The sequence below is a fragment of the Sus scrofa genome, chromosome 12 (genome assembly GCF_054392235.1).
Source record: "Sus scrofa isolate SSC_HxYL_T2T_F1_AM1 chromosome 12, Sscrofa_HxYL_maternal_Yorkshire_Landrace_v2.0, whole genome shotgun sequence".
In the NCBI taxonomy this organism is placed as follows: domain Eukaryota; kingdom Metazoa; phylum Chordata; class Mammalia; order Artiodactyla; family Suidae; genus Sus; species Sus scrofa.
The window spans coordinates 11,185,122-11,204,498 of NC_139394.1; the positions used below are offsets into that span (position 1 = coordinate 11,185,122).

The 19,377-nt window shown below is 39.7% G+C and overlaps 1 protein-coding gene across 43 annotated transcripts in view; it reads left to right on the top strand.

Moving 5' to 3' along the window:
* ABCA5 (ATP binding cassette subfamily A member 5) overlaps positions 1 to 19,377 on the top strand; it is a 133,000-nt gene that overhangs the window by 105,271 nt on the left and 8,352 nt on the right. For 27 of the 43 annotated variants that reach the window (XM_021068102.2, XM_084983849.1, XM_021068103.2 and 24 more), the window contains 12 exons: positions 323 to 492; positions 3,552 to 3,679; positions 4,121 to 4,258; positions 7,835 to 7,948; positions 10,532 to 10,702; positions 11,660 to 11,773; positions 12,138 to 12,272; positions 14,106 to 14,180; positions 14,851 to 14,942; positions 17,753 to 17,879; positions 18,332 to 18,449; positions 18,551 to 18,642. In XM_021068102.2, coding sequence (XP_020923761.2) covers positions 323 to 492; positions 3,552 to 3,679; positions 4,121 to 4,258; positions 7,835 to 7,948; positions 10,532 to 10,702; positions 11,660 to 11,773; positions 12,138 to 12,272; positions 14,106 to 14,180; positions 14,851 to 14,942; positions 17,753 to 17,879; positions 18,332 to 18,449; positions 18,551 to 18,642 — 1,474 coding nt within the window. Of the gene's footprint in view, positions 1 to 322; positions 509 to 3,551; positions 3,680 to 4,120; positions 4,259 to 7,834; positions 7,949 to 10,531; positions 10,703 to 11,659; positions 11,774 to 12,137; positions 12,273 to 14,105; positions 14,181 to 14,850; positions 14,943 to 17,752; positions 17,880 to 18,331; positions 18,454 to 18,550; positions 18,643 to 19,377 lie in introns of all 43 variants that reach the window. The other 16 variants (XR_014820859.1, XR_014820866.1, XR_014820860.1 and 13 more) reach the window with 3 other exon arrangements.

Sequence of the window (19,377 nt, forward strand, 5' to 3'; positions counted from 1 at the left end):
TTTTTTCTTCCTTTCTTCCTTCCTCCCTCCCTCCCTTTTGCCTCGACCTTGGCGCTCCCATGGCATATGGAAGTTCCTGGGCCAGGGATTGAATCCAAGCTGCAGCTGCAGTAGTGCCAGATCCTTTAACCCACTGCACCAGGCCAGGGGTTGAACCTGTACCTCTGCAGAGACCTGAACCACTGCATTTGGATTCTTAACTCACTGCACCACAGTGGGAACTCCTTAATGAGTACTTTTTAACTGTTGCATGAAGGAAGTTTTTTTTGGTAGATTTACTTATTAATATGCCTTGAACTGTATTATTTTTTTTCCCTTTCAGGTTGCTTCTCCTTTTAATTTTTTTCGCAGTTCAGATTTTTATGTTTTTGGTGCATCATTCTTTTAAAAATGCTGTGGTTCCCATCAAACTTGTTCCAGACTTATACTTCCTGAGACCTGGAGATAAACCTGATAGATACAAAACAAGTCTGCTTCTTCAAAATTCTACTGGTGAGAGTGTGTGAAGGTCTGTGAATGTGTGTTGGTTGGGGCTTGGGGCGAGGGTAGATAGAGGTCAGAGATTTGGATTTTAGAAATATGTGTAAGCTAAAGGCATGGTCTGTGTACACAAACCTAAATTAAATAAAACTCTTTGATGCTGAGTAATGTATTACAGGAGTGAAATTTTGGTTTAAGTGAAGATGGTAGTTTCAGAAATATTCTGATTTATACTGTTTATAATCATAAAATTTCTTTTTCTTCTTTTTTTTTTTTTTTTTTTGTCTTTTTAGGGCCCCACCCACAGCATATGGAAATTCCCAGGCTAGGGGTCTAATTGGAACTGTAGCCGCTGGCCTGTGCTGGAGCCACAGCAACACCAGATCCGAACCACATCTGTGGCCTACACCATAGCTCACAGCAGTGCCAGATCCTCAACCCACTGAGCAAGGCCAGGGATCGAACCCACAACCTCGTGGTTCCTAGTCTGGTTCGTTTCTGCTGCGCCATGATAGGAACTCCTCATAAAATTTCTATTTTAAGAGTGACAACATTATTCTCAGAGCAGCATGTTTCATCTCAAAGTTTATGATAAGCAAAATAAACTTCAGAAATTGCAAAACCCTCTTTAAAGTGACAGCATATACTATTTATGCAGTTATATATCTTAATGTGAGTGTTTAAACAATTCTTAACGACCACCTAAAAAATTAGAATTAAGGACAATTCTAATTAGATGTAAATATCTGTAATCAAATACATTAAATTTGTAATGGATATTTTTTGATTTGCTATTGATTATTCTTTTTACATAATTATCAGATTGGGGAAAAAGTTAAACATACGGCTTTGAGCAGAGCTCAGAATAAATTTTTAAAAACCTGATAGATTTTGATTTTTACATTAAAAGCTAATTCCAAATTTTACATGAATTAAATGTTTCTCTAACATCTCCCATCTGCATAGATAGTTTGTACCCCCACGGTTCTTGAAGAGAAAATTAAAGTTAGCTAACGCTGGCAAATTTATGGTAAAACAAAAGCAGCTTCATTTGCTGGTCTTGCTGAAATATATCGGAAAGTCGTATCTCGTATAACCCTTTCTATACTCACAAATTCTTTGGGGTTTAACATTTCCCAGCCCTTCACCTATGTTCTCATATCTTTCCTCTTTGATTTGCTATTAACTGAAAAGCTTTGCCCAGTGTTAAAATAATAGTCATGGTTAGGGACCATTACAGATGGCTGTTAAAATCATCACTCTTAAATTCTCGCTCTCAGTTTGTGATACAACCTTTACTCTTTTGGTGGAAGAATGTCCTTAGTGATAGAAGACACTTTTGAATAGAGAATATGTTTTTCAATTTCTTTCTTTCATTAGGATTCTTATTTTGGTTTCAATGTACATTCCATGTTGCTGAAAAATAGTATCCAGGGAGCCTTGCACTCTGATATTGTGACTTCTTTTTCATGTTTGGGGAATTGTATATGGATCTCAAGAAGTTCTGCTTTGAATTCCCCGCTCACTGATCTGCAGAAATTCTAGTATTTTCAAAGTTTGGTCCCATCTGGTGTGTGTGTGTGTGTGTATGTGTGTGTGTGTTTTAGTATTTCTGAATTGCTTGCATATCTGTCCATCTCATATTTTCCTAGGCCTTTTGTTGGTTCTAAAGGCACATTTCCTTTGGGAATCGCTGGGCTGTGTGTGTACATCTTGGGTGGTGTCTTACCCTCCCCACAAAGCTCCTTCAGTTACAACAGAGCTTCCTTTGCAGGAGGGCAGGGCCGCTCCGGCATCTGGGGGAGGACAGATCAGCAGGGCCCAGGAGGAGGGGTGGGTGTCATGTCACTAAGAGCACCCTCACGTTTGGTGCCGGGTCTAAGCCCCCCAGCCATACTGTTCACTTGCTGATAGTGTCTTCCTCTGTTGGGTTTTGATTTCCGTCAAAGCCACACTGTCCTTCCTCAGATCCTGGCTTTGATGGTGATAGACACGGAACCGTTTCCACTCACCAGACGAGATGGTATAGATTTAGATCTCAGACAGGCTCCAGGCAACCCAGACAATATAGACTGGTTATGTGTTTATAATACTTTAAGGTAGTTAAGGCAGTTGACATTTATAAGATTTGTCTGTTCAAAGTTCAAGGCACATAGAAATCCTCCCAGGAGAGATGTTATCTAGTCCACAGCCTGGCTTCTGCCTTTCTGAGCCTGGCAGGTTACCTTGTTACATAAATTGCCAGGTAGGTTAAAAAAATATTTTTGGAAAGTATAGTTGTTTTACAGTGTTCTGTCAATTTCTGCTGTACAGCATAGTGACCCAGTCATACATATATTCACATTCCCTTTCTTATATTATCTCCCATCATGGTCTATCCCAAGAGGCTGGATAGAGTTCCCTGTGTTGTACAGCAGGACCTCATTGCTTATCCATTCTTTTTTTTTTTTTTTTTTTTTTTTTTGTCTTTTTGCTATTTCTTGGGCCACTTCCGTGGCAGGTAGAGGTTCCCAGGCTAGGGGTCGAATCAGAGCTGTAGCCACCGGCCTGCACCAGAGCCACAGCAACACAGGATCCCAGCCGCATCTGCAACCCACACCGCAGCTCACGGCAATGCCAGATCGTTAACCCACTGAGCAAGGGCAGAGACTGAACCCGCAACCTCATGGTTCCTAGTCGGACTCGTTAACCACTGCGCCACGACGGGAACTCCGCTTATCCATTCTTAATGTAATAGTTCGCAGCCAGGTAGATTTTTATTCTCACCATTTAACCACCTTTCGTGTGTGTATTACAGGTAAACTTTCAAAGTGAGGAATATTAAGAGCAGCAATTCCAGCTAAAAGTTGCACAGTCACTGTGTGTCAGGTTCTGTTCTAAGGCCTGGGTTTGCATTGACTTGGATTTGAATGCGGGCTGACTGGTCCCAGAGCCAGTGTTCATTATCATGTCTTAGCTCATGAAGATAAAACATTTCTCTAAAAAGGGAGCTCTTTCCAGTGTTATTAAAAGGCTATGTCTGTTCCTCATTTAAGCTGATCCTTTATTATTTGCTTATTTTCTAACACCAGACTCGGATATCAGTGATCTCATTGGCTTTTTCACAAGCCAGAACATAATGGTAGAGATGTTTAATGACAGCGACTACCTGTCTGCTGCTCCCCACAGCGCAGCTTTCAACGTGATGCAGTCAGAAAAGGTAAGAGTGACCTGTGCCAGTGAATACTCACCTGAAGCCTGTAAAAGATGAAGATATTTCCTCTAAAATTAATCGTTTGCTGATCTGACATTATTAGTTGGAAATTAAAATTTACTTTTGGAAATAGCAAGCCGTGTTACTTATGATATATTTTATGTCCTGGTGGAGGACCCATATATAAAGCTATGAGGAGCTTAATTACATTTATGGGGTTTTTTTGTTTGTTTAAAATATCAAACATCTAGATCCCAAACCAGATTATTTTTATCTATCAGTGAGTATTATTTCTGTGATTTGTTGGACCAGTTTTCAGTATAGTTACTGAGAATTAACTCAGTTGCTCACCAACTTGTACCAAAAGCTTGGTACATAGCAGTCATGTACCATTCATTTATATTTACATAAAATATGTAATAACTCTTCAATTTTTTTGATTTGCAGGACTATGTTTTTACAGCTGTTTTCAACAGCACTATGGTTTATTCTTTACCTGTATTGATGAATATCATTAGTAACTACTATCTTTATCATTTAAATGTGACAGAAAGCATTCAAGTCTGGAACACCCCATTCATTCAGGTAAACAGACTTTAAATACTTGCTGTACAGTGGGAAAATATATATATATACATGTGTGTGTGTGTTTAAAATAACTATAAAAGCCACGTGGTGATAGCAAACGAAATCTGAAGATGTTCATCTTGTGACATCTCCTCGTCTTAAAACTTGGGTTGGGGATGGTTCGTATTCTGGGTTTAAGAGCCTCTAGTATGACTTTGCTTCAGGCTCAAGGAGGTCCTGTCTTGGTACTGATATTTTTGTAAAGGATGAGTCTTTTTTATATTAGTCATAGAAGAACAATTTAGGTAATTAAAAATGGATATTGGCAGCCAAAATCTACATACTGGATATTGAACCTTGCGAAGGCACCCAGTCTTATTCTCCTGAGATAGGACTGTTGGACTATGGATATGAACGTTCACTTGAGTTTCTAAAAGAGTATTCAACATTTTTCTCTCCACCCTAATAATGCTTTTCATCTCTTGAAAAATGATTAGACAGATACCTTTCTGTAATAGTGTATCCTGTTTTCTGTTGCCATACTGTTTTTTTTTAATAGCTTTATTGAGAGGTACTTTTTGTACCCCATCTACCTCACCTGTGTAAAGTGTACAATTGAGTGGTTTTTTTATTATATGTTCATAGAGTTTTGCAACTCTCACTGCAGTCCATTTTATATTTCATCACTCCCCCAAGAAACCTTTGTACCTCTCAGTTCGTCACCCCCATTTCCCCTCAGCACCCCCACTCCAGTCAGCCACTAATCTACTTTCTATCTTTATGGCTACTTGATCCACATCCAGATTTTTTTTCAGTGTGCTATGATCTTTTGCCCTCTTTAACTGGAAATCACATCAAGATTAACCAGACATGGGAACAAAGTTGGAATTCTAAAAGGAGCACTGGCACCTGGGTGGGGAGGGATTTCTGTGGGGGAAATTGTCGTGGAGGAGGAGGAAGAAAATTAGAGAAATCAGATCAGATATTCTTTTACTGAATGGTTTAGATGAGAAGAGATGAGCATCTGGTTTAATGCAGTGGCACTAACCACAGTGAGAGAGGGACAAGATGTTAAAATATGTGACATGCTTTATCACTGATGCTTTTGTGAGGTAAGGAGAAGAAAGTATCATATTTCTTACATTTTGAGGTAAAGTGGTGCATAGTAGTATCACCTACCAGTTTCGAGAATGTAGGCGGAAGAGAGATTTTGGCTTTGTTTTGGTGGAATGGAGATCCTGAGTTCTGTTTTGAGCCTGTGGAGTTACTGATCATCCTCGTGGCATGTGCCCGATGGTCATGGAGTGGGCATTTGAGTGTATGACTCTGGAGAGATTTCTGGACAGGAAATAAATATTTGTGAGTCATCTGAGCACAAGTGATGTTGAAATCATGGAAGTGGTAGCACATCTCTTGTGATTTTTTTTGTTGTTGCTGGGGTGGAATAGTTCATTCCTCCAGAAAATAAGCAACCACTACCCAAATACTTCAAACATTAGTATCCTGTCACACTTTTTCTCATTTATTATAACTTTAATGATACAGTTGAAACATCCAGCTTGTTCATCCCAGTCCTGTCTCCTCGTCTCCTCCATGAAGTAACCATAGTTCAAAATGTATAATTCCTATACATGTTTTTAGGGTGTTGTTACTGCATTTGCATGTATCTTTATTACAAAAGATCTTGTGACAGTATGTTTTCCCTCAGACACTGACATGTCACCATACCATTTTTCAAAACCAGACGGAAAGAAATGAGATTTCTTAGAACTCACTATTGATAGGTATCATCTTATTTATATTCCACCCCTGCCCCCATGATCATATTCAGTGTAATTGAATCCAACTGTGATCTCATTAACCTCCACTTCTTGTACTACTCAGCTTATGTATTTGTTGGGTCTCTCTAGGTCTTCCACTGTAAGGGACCAGAGTTTGAATCAAATTGTACAATATCATTTGGTGTGAATTAAGAAATTGGCTTTATTGCCAAAAACTCAGATGGCCAGGGCCAGCCAGATGCACCCTGCTCCCACATCCTCCTGTGACTGGGAGAGGTGTGTGTGTGCATCCTAGGGCCGGGGTCTGCTTGAGTACCTTCCCTGTCCCGTGTGTATGTTGTCTACACAGCAAGTATAAGAAAATGGCCTTGTTGAGGGTGCTTCTGGGTAACTTGCATTTGGGGCACCAGCTTTTTACTAGATTGTGGGGAAAAGTTTGCGGTATGGGCCCGGATCTATGGGCCTGTGGGAGTTATAGTTCCCCCTACCACTGGGAATAAGAAGTTCCTAGTCCCATAGGAAGCTGAGCTTGGGCACGCCTTTTCCCAGTGATGAAAAGGAGCACTCTGAACTGACTCATAGTCTGGTCCAGGCAACCAGTAAGGGCATCCGAGATCATTCTGACAGTTGAGCTCATGGTGTGGGACCTGGTGGACATGTGACCTGCTTTTCCCATACGTGATTACTTTTTTTTTTTTTTTTTTTTTGTCTTTTCTACGGTTGCACCTGGGGCATATGGAGGTTCCCAGGCTAGGGGTCCAATTGGAGCTGTAGCTGCGGGCCCATGCCAGAGCCACAGCAACACGGGATCCGAGCCGCATCTGTGACCTACACCACAGCTCACAGCAATGCCGGATCCTTAACCCACTGAGCGAGGCCAGGGATCGAACCCGCAACCCCATGGTTCCTAGTCGGATTCATTAACCGCTGAGCCGTGATGGGAACTCCAACATGATTACTTTTTTTTTTTTTTAACTAATGCCTTTATTTTTATTTATTTATTTATTTATTGGTCTTTTTGCCATTTCTTGGGCCGCTCCTGCGGCATATGGAGGTTCCCAGGCTAGGGGTCCAATCGGAGCTGTAGCTGCCAGCCTACGCCAGAGCCACAGCAACGCGGGATCCGAGCCGCGTCTGCGACCTACACCACAGCTCACGGCAACGCCGGATTGTTAACCCACTGAGCAAAGGCAGGGATCGAACCCGCAACCTCATGGTTCCTAGTCGGATTCGTTAACCACTGCGCCACGACGGGAACTCCAACATGATTACTTTTAATTAAATGGTGAAGCTTAATTTTATGCCTTATTAGCTCAGCGGTAACCAACTCTTGCTGGTGACCATGAGGATGTGGGTTCGATCCTTGGCTTCGCTCAGTGGGTTAAGAATCCAGCGTTGCTGTGAGCTGTGGTGTCGGTCACAGATGAGGCTTGGATCCCACGTTGCTGTGGCTGTGGTATAGGCCGGCAGCTGGAGCTCTGATTCGACCCTTAACCTGGGAACTTCCACATGCTGCAGGTGTGGCCCTAAAAAGACAAAAAAAAAAAAAAAAAATTGTGCTGTATGATTGCATGTACTTCCTAAGAAGATGAAAACATAAAAATTTGCCCAGGATCATATAGCTCTTTAATCAGTGTCAAATTGGCACGTAGCTCACCGCATGTTAACTCTGCCGTCTGTTTTTTCAAGTGGGCTGTTGTCTGGGATAGATGTCCTCGTGTGTTTCTTCAGAAGTTCTGATAGTCTTTTAGAAAGTAGTAAAATGATATAAAGTGATTCTCAGTTCTCTTCTTATTCTGTGGTTGTTTTTCAGGAAATTACAGACATAGTCTTTAGAATTGAGCTGTATTTTCAAGCGGCTTTACTTGGGATTATTGTTACTGCAATGCCACCTTACTTTGCCATGGAAAATGCAGAGAATCATAAGGTAATGACTCAGTTAAAAAAATACAGGTATAGCTTGCTAAAAACAAAATAGAAGAAAAAAATTAACCTGTTTTGTGTGAGTAAAAGATGTACATGCAGTTCTTAATTTCAAGAGTAAGTAAATAGAGGAGTTCCCTTGTGGGAACTAGTGTATTAAAGATCCAGCATAGTCACGGCAGTGGCTCAGACGGCAGCTGTGGCACAGGCTTGATCCCTTGCCCAGAACTTCCTCATACCTTGGTCACAGCCAAAAAAAAAAAAAAAAAAAAAAAAGAAAGTAAATGGAGTCTAACTACATTTATTATGATAATAGTAGGACCTCTCACTTATATCTGCGTGCTTGCTTCAGAGGTTACATCCTTTAATCCTTACCACATGGTGAGGTAAGTTGTCTGTTACCCGCTTTCTGTAGGTCAGGGGACAGAGGCTGGGCGTTCATATACCGTGCCCAAGTTGACAGGGCTTGTTTAAGTGGTGGATCTAGAACTGTGATCCTTATGTTCTCCATTGGTAGAGCGCTGCTCTTTTTTAACCTTTAACAGAATATCTGGAATGTATAAGGAACTAAATTTTCATTAAATGAAAAAAAAAAAAAAGATAGAAAATGATTGTGATCACCAGGGCCTAGGAAAACTGCTTTGTGTACAGAGGGTTTGTTTTTTTTCTTATTTCACCTTCTCCTTGTCTTCTGGCTTCCACTCTGCTGAGGTTGTCTCTTACTCCTCTAATCAAAATTCTCATCCTCTCCCTGGCTGTTCTTAGTTCATTGGACACAGATTTGTCTGAATTAATTTATACGGGGTAATGGTTGATGAAGTTAAGCCTCATAGCATAACTGCGTTAGGTCTTTTGATAATTTTCTTTAGTGGAAAAGTAATGCTTGAGTCTCAGGACATATTTTTAAAACATATTCCATTTTTCTGTTATATATATATATATACTTTTTTCATTGTACTGATTTAGAAAATATAAGAAAATATAAGGAAAATAAAAAGTATCTCTAACCCCCCACTACTCAGATTGAAAACTTACTAGACAATTGCATTTTTTCTTTTTTGTTTCAACTTATACACTTTAATTCAAATTTTTATTGAGCAATAGTTCATATTAAGTTGTAAGGCATTACAGCAAGACCGCATGTTCCCTTCCCCACTCACTGTACCCCAGTAATAACATCTTGCCAAATTGTAGTCCAGTATCACATGTAGGATGTTGACACAGGTGTGGTCCAGGTTCAAGCATCACCATGAAGAGTCCTTCTATTGTCCTTTCAAGCCCACACACCCACCTCACCCCTCCCTGACTTCCGGCAACTACTAGTCTGTTCTCCATTTCTATAGTGTTCATATTTTAAGAATGTATAATTGGAATCACGTCATATCAGCTTTTTTCACCCAGCATAATTCCCAGGAAATGCATCCAATTTGTATGTATAAATTGCTGGGTAGTATCTGTGCTGTGGGTCTCCATTGTCCCCAGTCTGGGCTGTTATGAATTAAGCTGCTGTGAACATTTGCTACAGGTTTTTGTGTGAACATAGCTTTTCATTTCTCTGGGATGATCCCCAAGAGTATAATTGCTGTGTTGTGTGGTGATTGCATATTTAGTTTTATAAGAAACCGTTGATCTGTTTTCTAGAGTGGATAAACCATTTTACATTCTCACCAACAGATGTCTAAATGACAAAACTAGATTATCCGAAATAACTGTGTTTGACTTGGACTGTTTTGCACTTATATTGGAATTTATATTTCAGTTCTTTCAATTCACTGAATGCAAATGTGGTTCAGTTTTAAAAAGTATTTCTTCTCCTTTTCTTAACTAATCTTTACAGTCTATTCTCTTACCTTATCTATGGGAGCTTTTTCATATAATAGCTTTAATTATTAGCAGTGGATATTTTCATAGATGACATAAATCAACTGAATAAGATTATGAGGTATTTGGATTTATGAAAAAACTTTTAAATTGCAGAGTAAATAATGAGAGTGTTAGGAAAACTGTGGTCATTTAGGTTTACTGTTCATACACAGGATAATGCTGTTCCCTTGTGGCAGTTATAACAGCTAACATTTCTGTACCACACAAGAGTACTGAAAAGGCTTTCAAAGGCATCATCAGTACAAAGTTTCACACTTAGGCTGAAAGCCCAGTGTAAATCAGAGGGTGCTGGGCCATTTGTTAGTATTTTCATGAGAGGTCAGTATTTAAAAGTGAGAATTCTTTTTCTTAGATTTTTATTTTATATTGCTACAGAATTTCAAAAGCAGTTATGTTTTTGCTGCTTATTGTTTGCACAGCTATAACTTTGTGACACTTTTTACTTTTTGTGTGTGTGTGTTTCTTAGCGGCACTGCTGCACTCTGATGCTGAAAAATTTTGTTGTTACACTTGAGAAATAATGAGCCAAATTAAAAGCTCAATGGAATTTATATTTGGCTATAAGGTGGGCTCTGTTATCTATCAACTGGGAATGTGGCCTTTTTTGTTGATTTAAATGAGTTCTACATTTTACTGGAGTTTTTTTGTTTGTACGATGTTTAAAATTATAATCAGTTTTTCCTCTTTTTTTTTTTTTTGGTAGATCAAAGCTTATACTCAACTTAAACTTTCCGGTCTTTTGCCATCTGCCTATTGGATTGGACAAGCTATTGTCGATATCCCCTTATTTTTTGTTGTCCTTATTTTGATGCTGGGAAGTTTATTTGCATTTCATTATGGATTATATTTATATGCTGTAAAGTTCCTTTCTGTGGTAAGTTACTTACATCAGTTGTACTCATGCTACTTATAAATAAAATGTTATTTTAAAAAACCAATTCTCTGATTAATTTTGATGTTACAGAAAATAGAACCAGCACCTATTTAATTATTGTATATGATTACCTGTAACCAGTGCAATTCATATTGCTATAAATGATTTTTAAAGACAATAACTTTACCGTTATAAAATAATTCCTTGAAACAGAGATGGTCTTTCATGTAGGCTACCTCCTTATATGTAATCAGGAGTATTTATACAGCCCTTCCTTAAAATGTCGTCTTTGTCATAAACAAGTGGCTCTTTTATTCCACAACTTAAAGTGTGGCTTAAAACACTAAGGAAGAGTATGCTTTGCATTCATCTTCATATGTCAGTGACTGATACCGGAGCCTTTCCTATGAATTATATTAGGAAAAAGGGAAAACAGAGCTAGGTTGGGGTTGCTGAAAGTAAAGAGCATTTTTGCCAGAGATCATACTGACTTACACAATAATTTCTACCTTATAAATTAATAAATGTTTTTCTTAAAAATTTACCAAATGCTTTAAGTGCTGTTTGTTAAAACAGTAAGTAATAGTTGCTTGAGATTGATAAAGTTGTAACCTGCTGTGCTTGCTTTTTATAATCAGATGATAAGAGATGGCATTTTACTTGGCATAAAAAAGAACTACAAACAGTGTTTAGTTTAAATGACTTATTCAAGATTGTGTAAACAGTTAAAAACATGAATTTTATTGGCTTAGAAATGTGGATGATAAGTCCTTATGTAACCACAATTTCAGTTTTTGGAGTGATTCGTTGAGCATTAAAACTTGAAGAATACTTATGCCTTCGAATAAAGCTTGAAGAATAATTATTCCTCATGTTTTAATATGACTGGTATTTTACATCATATGTACTGCTCACTACTCACATTTTAAAATAAAAATACACATTTCTGTTTTACAGGTTTTTTGCCTCATTGGTTACGTTCCATCCGTTATTCTGTTTACCTATATTACTTCTTTCACGTTTAAAAAAATTGTAAATACCAAAGAATTTTGGTCATTTATCTATTCTGTGGTAAGTCACACTTTGAATTATTTCCTCTCAGCTTTCGTAGCATGTTATTCGAAAGCCATACTCAAAAATGATGCTCTGTCTCTTCTAAGTGCAGAGCTGAGGTAGCTAGCTAGCAGCACCTTTTTGTGTGTGTATTTGTATTCAGCACCACCCACTCCATGAAGGGACACTCTCTTGTTGCATTTAACAGCTAGCATGGCAGGGATGCCAGCTGGCACCCACACTCTGACGCTTCCTGGCTAAGTACTGTGTCTCCATGTTTTATTAGACGATTGAAAGCGTAGTTAATGCTAAGACACACAGTAAGTTTGTGTGACATTTTTAAACATCTTTTCACGTGTTTTCTCATTTTTTTTTTCTTTAGACAGCGTTGGCTTGCATTGCAGTCACTGAAATAACTTACTTTATGGAATACACTGTTACAGCTATTCTTCATTATACCTTTTGCCTACTCATCCCCATCTACCCACTTCTGGGGTGCCTGATTTGTTTCATTAAGGTAGGTCTTTAGATGTTTTCATATTTTTAAAAATGCGAAGTAAATACTGCCTAATCTTTGGGATCTGAGTTCTTGTGCTGAAATAGTTTTTATTTATTTATTTATTTATTGGGTTTGTAAGGGTTATTTGGGGTGGGGGGGTGAACTCCCCTCCCTCAGTCCCCTAGAAATGCCACCCTGGTGGGCAGGGTGCCTGGTTTGAGGGGCCAGCAGAGGTAGTCATCACTCGAAATCTTCTCCAGATTCCGGCCCAGAAGTCCACAGACAGCTCTGTTTACCATGAAATAGATCTCCTTAGAAAGGGGTTGAATTAGAAGGCCTTCTGGAAAATTGCATACATTTTATAGAAGAGGGCCGCAGAGCCCTTTCAGCACCCCAGACAGGTGGATCACCCAGAGTCCCCAAATGCTGAAATAGTTTTAAAAAAAATCAGAAGCATCAGGTTAGCTGCTACTGCTTGATTTAGATATTATTCATGTAGCAGTTTAAAATTACTGTGGAATCTTTTTAAGCCTGTTTTTAAACTGAATTCTCAAAGGAGAAGGACTGTGTTCATCACATGTTCTTTCGTGCCCAAGACAGTGTTCACAAATTAGAACTGTGATCTGATGCCAGTCAGTATTTGTTTGGGGGGGAATTGAAAGATTAAAATGTCTTATACTGTACAATGACGAGAGAAAAATAAAGTGTGAGAGACTTTTTTCAAGGAAAAAATAGAGAAACCCGTTGGTTTTGTTAAGCCTGGTTAGTTGAAAACAATTTCCATGTGATTAGAAAAAAAATTGAAGTGATGAGGTATTAACCTAGGAGGATTGGTGATTCGGTGCACAAACCGACCTCTCTCCCCTCCCTTCTTTTTGGCTTCAGCTTATAAGTTTAATTTATACGTACTCTGATAGGAATATTTGGGGGGTGAGGAACATTTTAATCTAACTGCAAAACATGGCTGTTAATATTAATAGCTAGCTAATGTATAGAGAAGATGTTTGCTGTTAAATAATTTTTGTTTGTCTGTTTGTTTTAATACAAATATTTCCCCACACTACAGCTAAAAGAAAATTGTTTCTCTGCTCACAACACTTCTGACACCAAATGTTTGGGTTTTTCCTCTTACCTCAAGCAATTCTGACACTGACCAGAGTTAGCACAGACCCCATGGGTTAAGGGTTCAGTCCCACAGTCTACCCCCCACCCCACCTCAGATTCCAGTTGCAGGTTGTGGGTCCCCAGGTTACGCATGGTTCTGTCTCACTCAGCTACAAATCAGGGGTTCCCATGAACCCCCTTTGCAGAAGGCTCCGTAATTTGCCGTAATGGCTCACAGACGTGGGGGAGCAGTCTGCCTACTATCATTGCTATATTATAATGGATGTACAAAGAGCCCGATGAAGAGGGTCACAGGCGAGCTCCAGAAGGGCCCCGAGTGCAGAGCTCTGTCCCTCTGCAGGATGGCACCAGCCATCCTCCCAGCATGTGGATGCTTCCCGAACCCCATGTGTAGGGACCCCGTGGAGGTCCCATTACGTAGGCATGATGACTTAACCAGTCTCCAAACTCTGCCCGCCTTCTTGGCAGTGAGCAGATGGGGCTGAAAGTTCCAGTTTCTGTCTCTGGGCCACTCCTCTGGTATCAGCCTCCATCCTCCAGCGTCACCTTGTCAGCATAAACTCAGCTGAGGTTGAGGGGCTTGTTTAAATACATTCCTAACACCCCTGTCACTCAGGAAATTACAAGGGTTTTAGAAATTCTGTCCCAGGAACTGGGATCAAAGACCAATATCATTATATCATTATGTCACAGCCCTATATAAATTTTCAACAATTTTTGTCTTAGATTTCTTGGCAGACTACTCAGAAAAGTGAGAACACCTACACCCCATGGGATAAGCTTTTGGTGGCTGTTATATCGGTAAGAAATAACCATGTTAGCATGTTACCTTAATGATTTGGTTATGTGATATTAACTCTCTTTTTAGTTTTTATACTGTTGCATAAAAATGAAGGTGCATAGAAAGTCAAGTGGGTTAGTTAATGCTACCTAATGTGCATTTCAGTGATAATACCTTCTGCTTGCTGAATACATCCACTTTAATATACTTGGCTTTTTCGTATATTATTAATTCTATTTAATAATAATTCTGGCTTCCATAGAAGCAAAAACAAAGCTTTTCAAAAAGATCGTAATTTAGGGAAGTTCCCATGTGGCTCAGTGGGTTAAGGATCCAGCGTTGCTGCAGCTGTGGCTCAGGTTACAACTGTGACACGGGTTCAATCCCTGAGCCGGAAACTTCCACATGGCTGAACTGCAGCCAAAAAAATGAAAGATAGAAATTATAATTTAGGAAGCTGACAACGAATGAACTTTACAGAGACAGAAAAATATGTGAAGGATAATTTTACTAAAAATCTATCATTTATGTTGAACTCATTGTATGATGTGCAAAAAAAAAAAAAAATTGTGATCATTTTTTCAGTGATGGTAAGGAACCTGATATGTGTGATTTTGGTTCTGTTGGTATAGGGAGAAAAAAACCAACCAAAATAATTCAGTCATGAGCTGTTACATGTTTTTCTTTTAGCCTTACCTGCAGTGTGTGCTGTGGATTTTCCTCTTACAGTACTATGAGAAAAAATACGGAAGCAGGTCGTTAAGAAAGGATCCCTTTTTCAGGTCAGTTAATTTTTTGTTTTTGTTTTTGTCTTTTTGCCATTTCTTGGGCCACTCCCTCGGCATATGGAGGTTCCCAGACTAGGGATCCAATCGGAGCTGTAGCCACCGGCCTACGCCAGAGCCACAGCAACGCGGGATCCGAGCCGCGTCTGCAACCTACACCACAGCTCACGGCAACGCCAGATCGTTAACCCACTGAGCAAGGGCAGGGACCGAACCCGCAACCTCATGGTCCCTAGTCGGATTTGTTAACCACTGCGCCACGACGGGAACTCCTAATTTCTTTTTAATTTAATTTTTTTTTTCAGTATATTTGGCAGTGTTGTGCAAGCAACACCATAATCTAATTTTAGATCATTTCCATCACCCCCGAAACAAGCTTTGTATCCATTAGTAGCCACTCCCCCCCCCGACAGCTGCCCCCAGCCCTGTATAACCGCTAATCTGCTTTCTGTCTCTATAAACCTATTTCACATATTCATATACATGGAATTCTACACGATGTGGTGGTTTTGTTTGTTGTTGTTGTTGTTTGTTTGGTCTGATTTCTTTAGCATGATGTTCAGGAGGCTCATCAGTGAGCGCCTGTAGCAATACTTCATCGCCTTTTTTTTTTTTTTTTTTTTGCTGAGTAATCAGACACTGTAGGGATATATATCACACTTGATCTTTCTATCAGTTGATGAGCATTTGAGCTGTTTTCACTCTTTGGCTGTTGTGAGTCATGCTATGAAGCACTTTGAGTGCAGGTATTTGTGTGGGCATAGCTTTTCATCTCTCTTGGGTGGACACCTGGGAGTGGAATTGATGGGTCATGTGGTAGCTTTATGAAGAACTGCCAGACCATTTTCCAAAGTGGCTGCATCATTTTAGCTTCTTACCAGGAATGGATGACGGTTCTGTTTTCTCCACATTCGTGCCCATACGTATCACCGTCGTTTTGATTTTAGCTATTCTAGTGGGTGCAAATTGGTGTCTTGCTAAGGTTTTCATTTGCATTTCCCTGACGATTTCTGATGTTGAGCATCTTTTCATGTGCCTGTGGTCCATTCTTAGATCTCCTTTGGAGACATGCCAATTTGAGTCCTTTGCTCATTTAAAAAATTGGGTTGTCTTTGTATTATTGAGTCGTGAGTTTTTGATCTATTCTGGATACAAATCTCTTTTGTCATATACGACTTGAAAGTATTTTCCCCAAGTCTGTGCATTTTCTTTTCTCAGGATATTTTTAAAGGAGAGAGCTATTTATTGAACTATGGCTATTGGTACTAAATTGGTACTGAATTTCTTTTTTTGTTTTACATACATTTATTTATTTGCTGAATATTAACATCCTACAGAAAACTGGAGCGTATTGATAAATGTTGGATGGATATTTATTTATTTATTCTTTTGGGGCTGCACCTGTGGCACATGGACGTTCCCAGGCCAGGGATGGAATCCAGGCCACAGCAGAGACAACGCCGGATCCTTAACCCACTGCACCACAGCAGTTATTTATTAACCACCAGGTACTCCCCACATCCAGGCTCCCCTTCATCTTCACCCTTATTCCTGCTGTCATTTTGGGTGAGATTTCAACATCCATATCGATAACTTTTCCAACACCATAACCCCTCAGTTCCAAGCCCGTGACTTTGGTCTCTGTTCCACTTCCCCTGTCTGTTTGAGAGCGAAGGCCGACACTGCATGTGCTCATCACGGTAAACTCAGCTTTGTTTGCCGCCCCCTGTCCCCAGGTCCGCACCTTCCCGTCCGTCCTTTCCCAGAGCTCCCAAGCCTTTTCTGTATTCCTCAGATTCGCAGATTCCTCTCATCTCATTTCTTACTTCTCAGTAAATGATCTTGCATCTCTCTCAGAAAACAGAAGCACCTAATTATAAATAAAATGTGTACACACTTATCCACACCTTTCTTTTTTTTTTTTTTTTTTTGCTTTTTCCCAGACCCAGAGGAAGCTGTCCTTCCTGCTTTTATTCTGTCTGCTTATGAATGCTGCCCAGTTTCTCTCTCTATATCTTTCCCTTGTGGATCTTAGTGGGGTATTTTTTCCTTTGGGAGAGGGTCACTTTTGTCTCAAGTAAACAAAAGAAATAGATGTCAGAACTCATGAATCTCATGTAAGCCTGACTCCTTCTCAGGCTCTAATCCCATCTCTGTCCTTTCAGAGCCAAAAAAAACCCTCCCTCCCTCTCCAGTTTCTCACCTCCCATTCACTCCTTGACTCTCTGCCCTTACCTCTTGACTTCTGCTGTTTTCAGTAAGGTAACTAATGACTTCCTCTTTGTCTTGTCAGGTAGGCTCAACTCTAATCTGCAGCCTTTAATGTGATTGATTCTTCCTCAAACTTTTCTCCCATTTCTCCCCCCCCCCCCCCCATAATGTCCACTCCTGTTTGCCTCTTTACCTCTCTTAATGGTACTTCAGAAATTCCTTTGGAAGCACTTTTTCCTGAGGACTCTGACCTCAGCCTCCACATCCCCGCTGCCCCGGTGTCTCATGTACACCCAAGATATAAATGCTTTGCAAGCTGGATCTCTGCTGTATTGTTAGTCTTTTTAACTTTCTGTGAACCAGTGCTTGACACATACTGGGCATAAGTAATTATTGAATAAATGACTGAACTTAGATAATATCATTCAGATGATGTCAGTGAATGAAAAATAGCTCTAGAATCTGCGCTGTTAAGAGACAACTGATCTCTGATAACAGATATATATGTATGCATATAGTTGATATATTTTTCAGTCTTAATGTAGTGTTTGAATTTCTTACTTTTTAAATTATTTAAAAATTAATTATACTTTCAGAACCTTTTCAACAAAGTCCAAAACTAGGAAGTTTCCAGAACCACCAAACAATGAAGATGAAGATGAAGATGTCAAAGCTGAAAGACTAAAGGTCAAAGAGTTGATGAGCTGCCAGTGTTGTGAGGAGGTAATTTAGTTTTTATTGCCCAGGGCATGCAAGGATCATTTTCTCAGGCACAAGAATTAACCTGGAAAAGATTCTTCTCTCATATGGATCAATCTGGGAAAAGTTCGTCTTTGGAAAAATATTTTTTGTCCACTTACTTTTAAATAAGCTGCTATTTCAGTCATAAATGGATATTTATTCATATAGTACCCTTTACTGGCCAATATAGTTCCTGTGATTTGGACATGAGGTGTGTATGGCCTGTCATTTAGTGATAGATATCTGATTTATAATTCTCTTTTTATTTTAATTTTATTGATTATTTTTCGGCGGGGGCCATGCCCGGGGCATGCAGAAGTTACCGGGCCAGAGATAGAACCTGCCCCACAGCAGTGACAACGCCAGATTCTTAACCTGCTGAGCCAGCAGAGAACTCCAGTAACTCTCTTTCTAAATCCTATTTCCCTTCTTAGAAACCAGCCATTATGGTCAATAATTTGCATAAGGAATATGAAGACAAGAAAGACTTTCTTCCTACAAGAAAAGTAAAGAAAGTGGCAAATAAATATGTGTCCTTCTGTGTGAAAAAAGGCTGGTATTTAATTATTTTTTCTTAAATAGCTTTTCCAGAAGAGTCATTTCCACTGCTGAGTTTGATTTACCTGTGATGATTTTTCTCTTGATTCTTTTAGGAGAGATCTTGGGACTGTTGGGTCCAAATGGTGCGGGCAAGAGCACAATTATTAATATTCTGGTTGGTGATATTGAACCAACTTCAGGCCAGGTATGATATAAATATGGGTATGGTTTGTGTTGTCTATCATTTACATTTTTAATTAAAAGAAATTGCTCAGCGACAAATAGGATGTTGATGCTTGGGTTTTGTGTTTGTCGTGTTAAGTTTTTAGGGTAGCTTGATCAAATTCTGATCCTTTTGGTTATCTCTGAAGATATCATCATAGTAAAATTTTCTCACACACGTGCAGAATGCACGCACAATTAGTAAGTACTCTGCTTTTCGACTGTTACCAGCATGGTGATTTGCCTGCTGACTTAATAGAAGACCATCGTAGTAACGATGGAAACAAAGGAGCTAACCTCGACCCTGCCATCAGTTAGCCTTTGATTCTAAACGTGTCACTGGCCACTTTGTGGAGACCTCGCAGAGCTGCTCTCATACCCGTCCCGCTTCTCCACCCCGTGGTTCCTTCCCACTGCTTCCCCGGAAAATGCCAGGCACTCTTTATTCTTTTTCTTTTGCCTTCGAGGTTCCTTGTATTGGCTCTTCCTTACCCCTTAGAAAACCAAATGACCAAATTCACTATTTCCTTGTCTCAAAAATCCCCTTTCAACAGGCCCCCTGGTCCTCCTCCTTAGAATTGAGCTGCTCCAGCTGCATTCCTAGTCGCCCTTTCTGGCCACGTCACTGAAGTCCCATTGCGCTACGTCTGTCCTTCCTTCATCAGAAAGGAGCGGGAAGCTGACCTACTCACACGCTAGGAGGGAGTTAGAATTAACC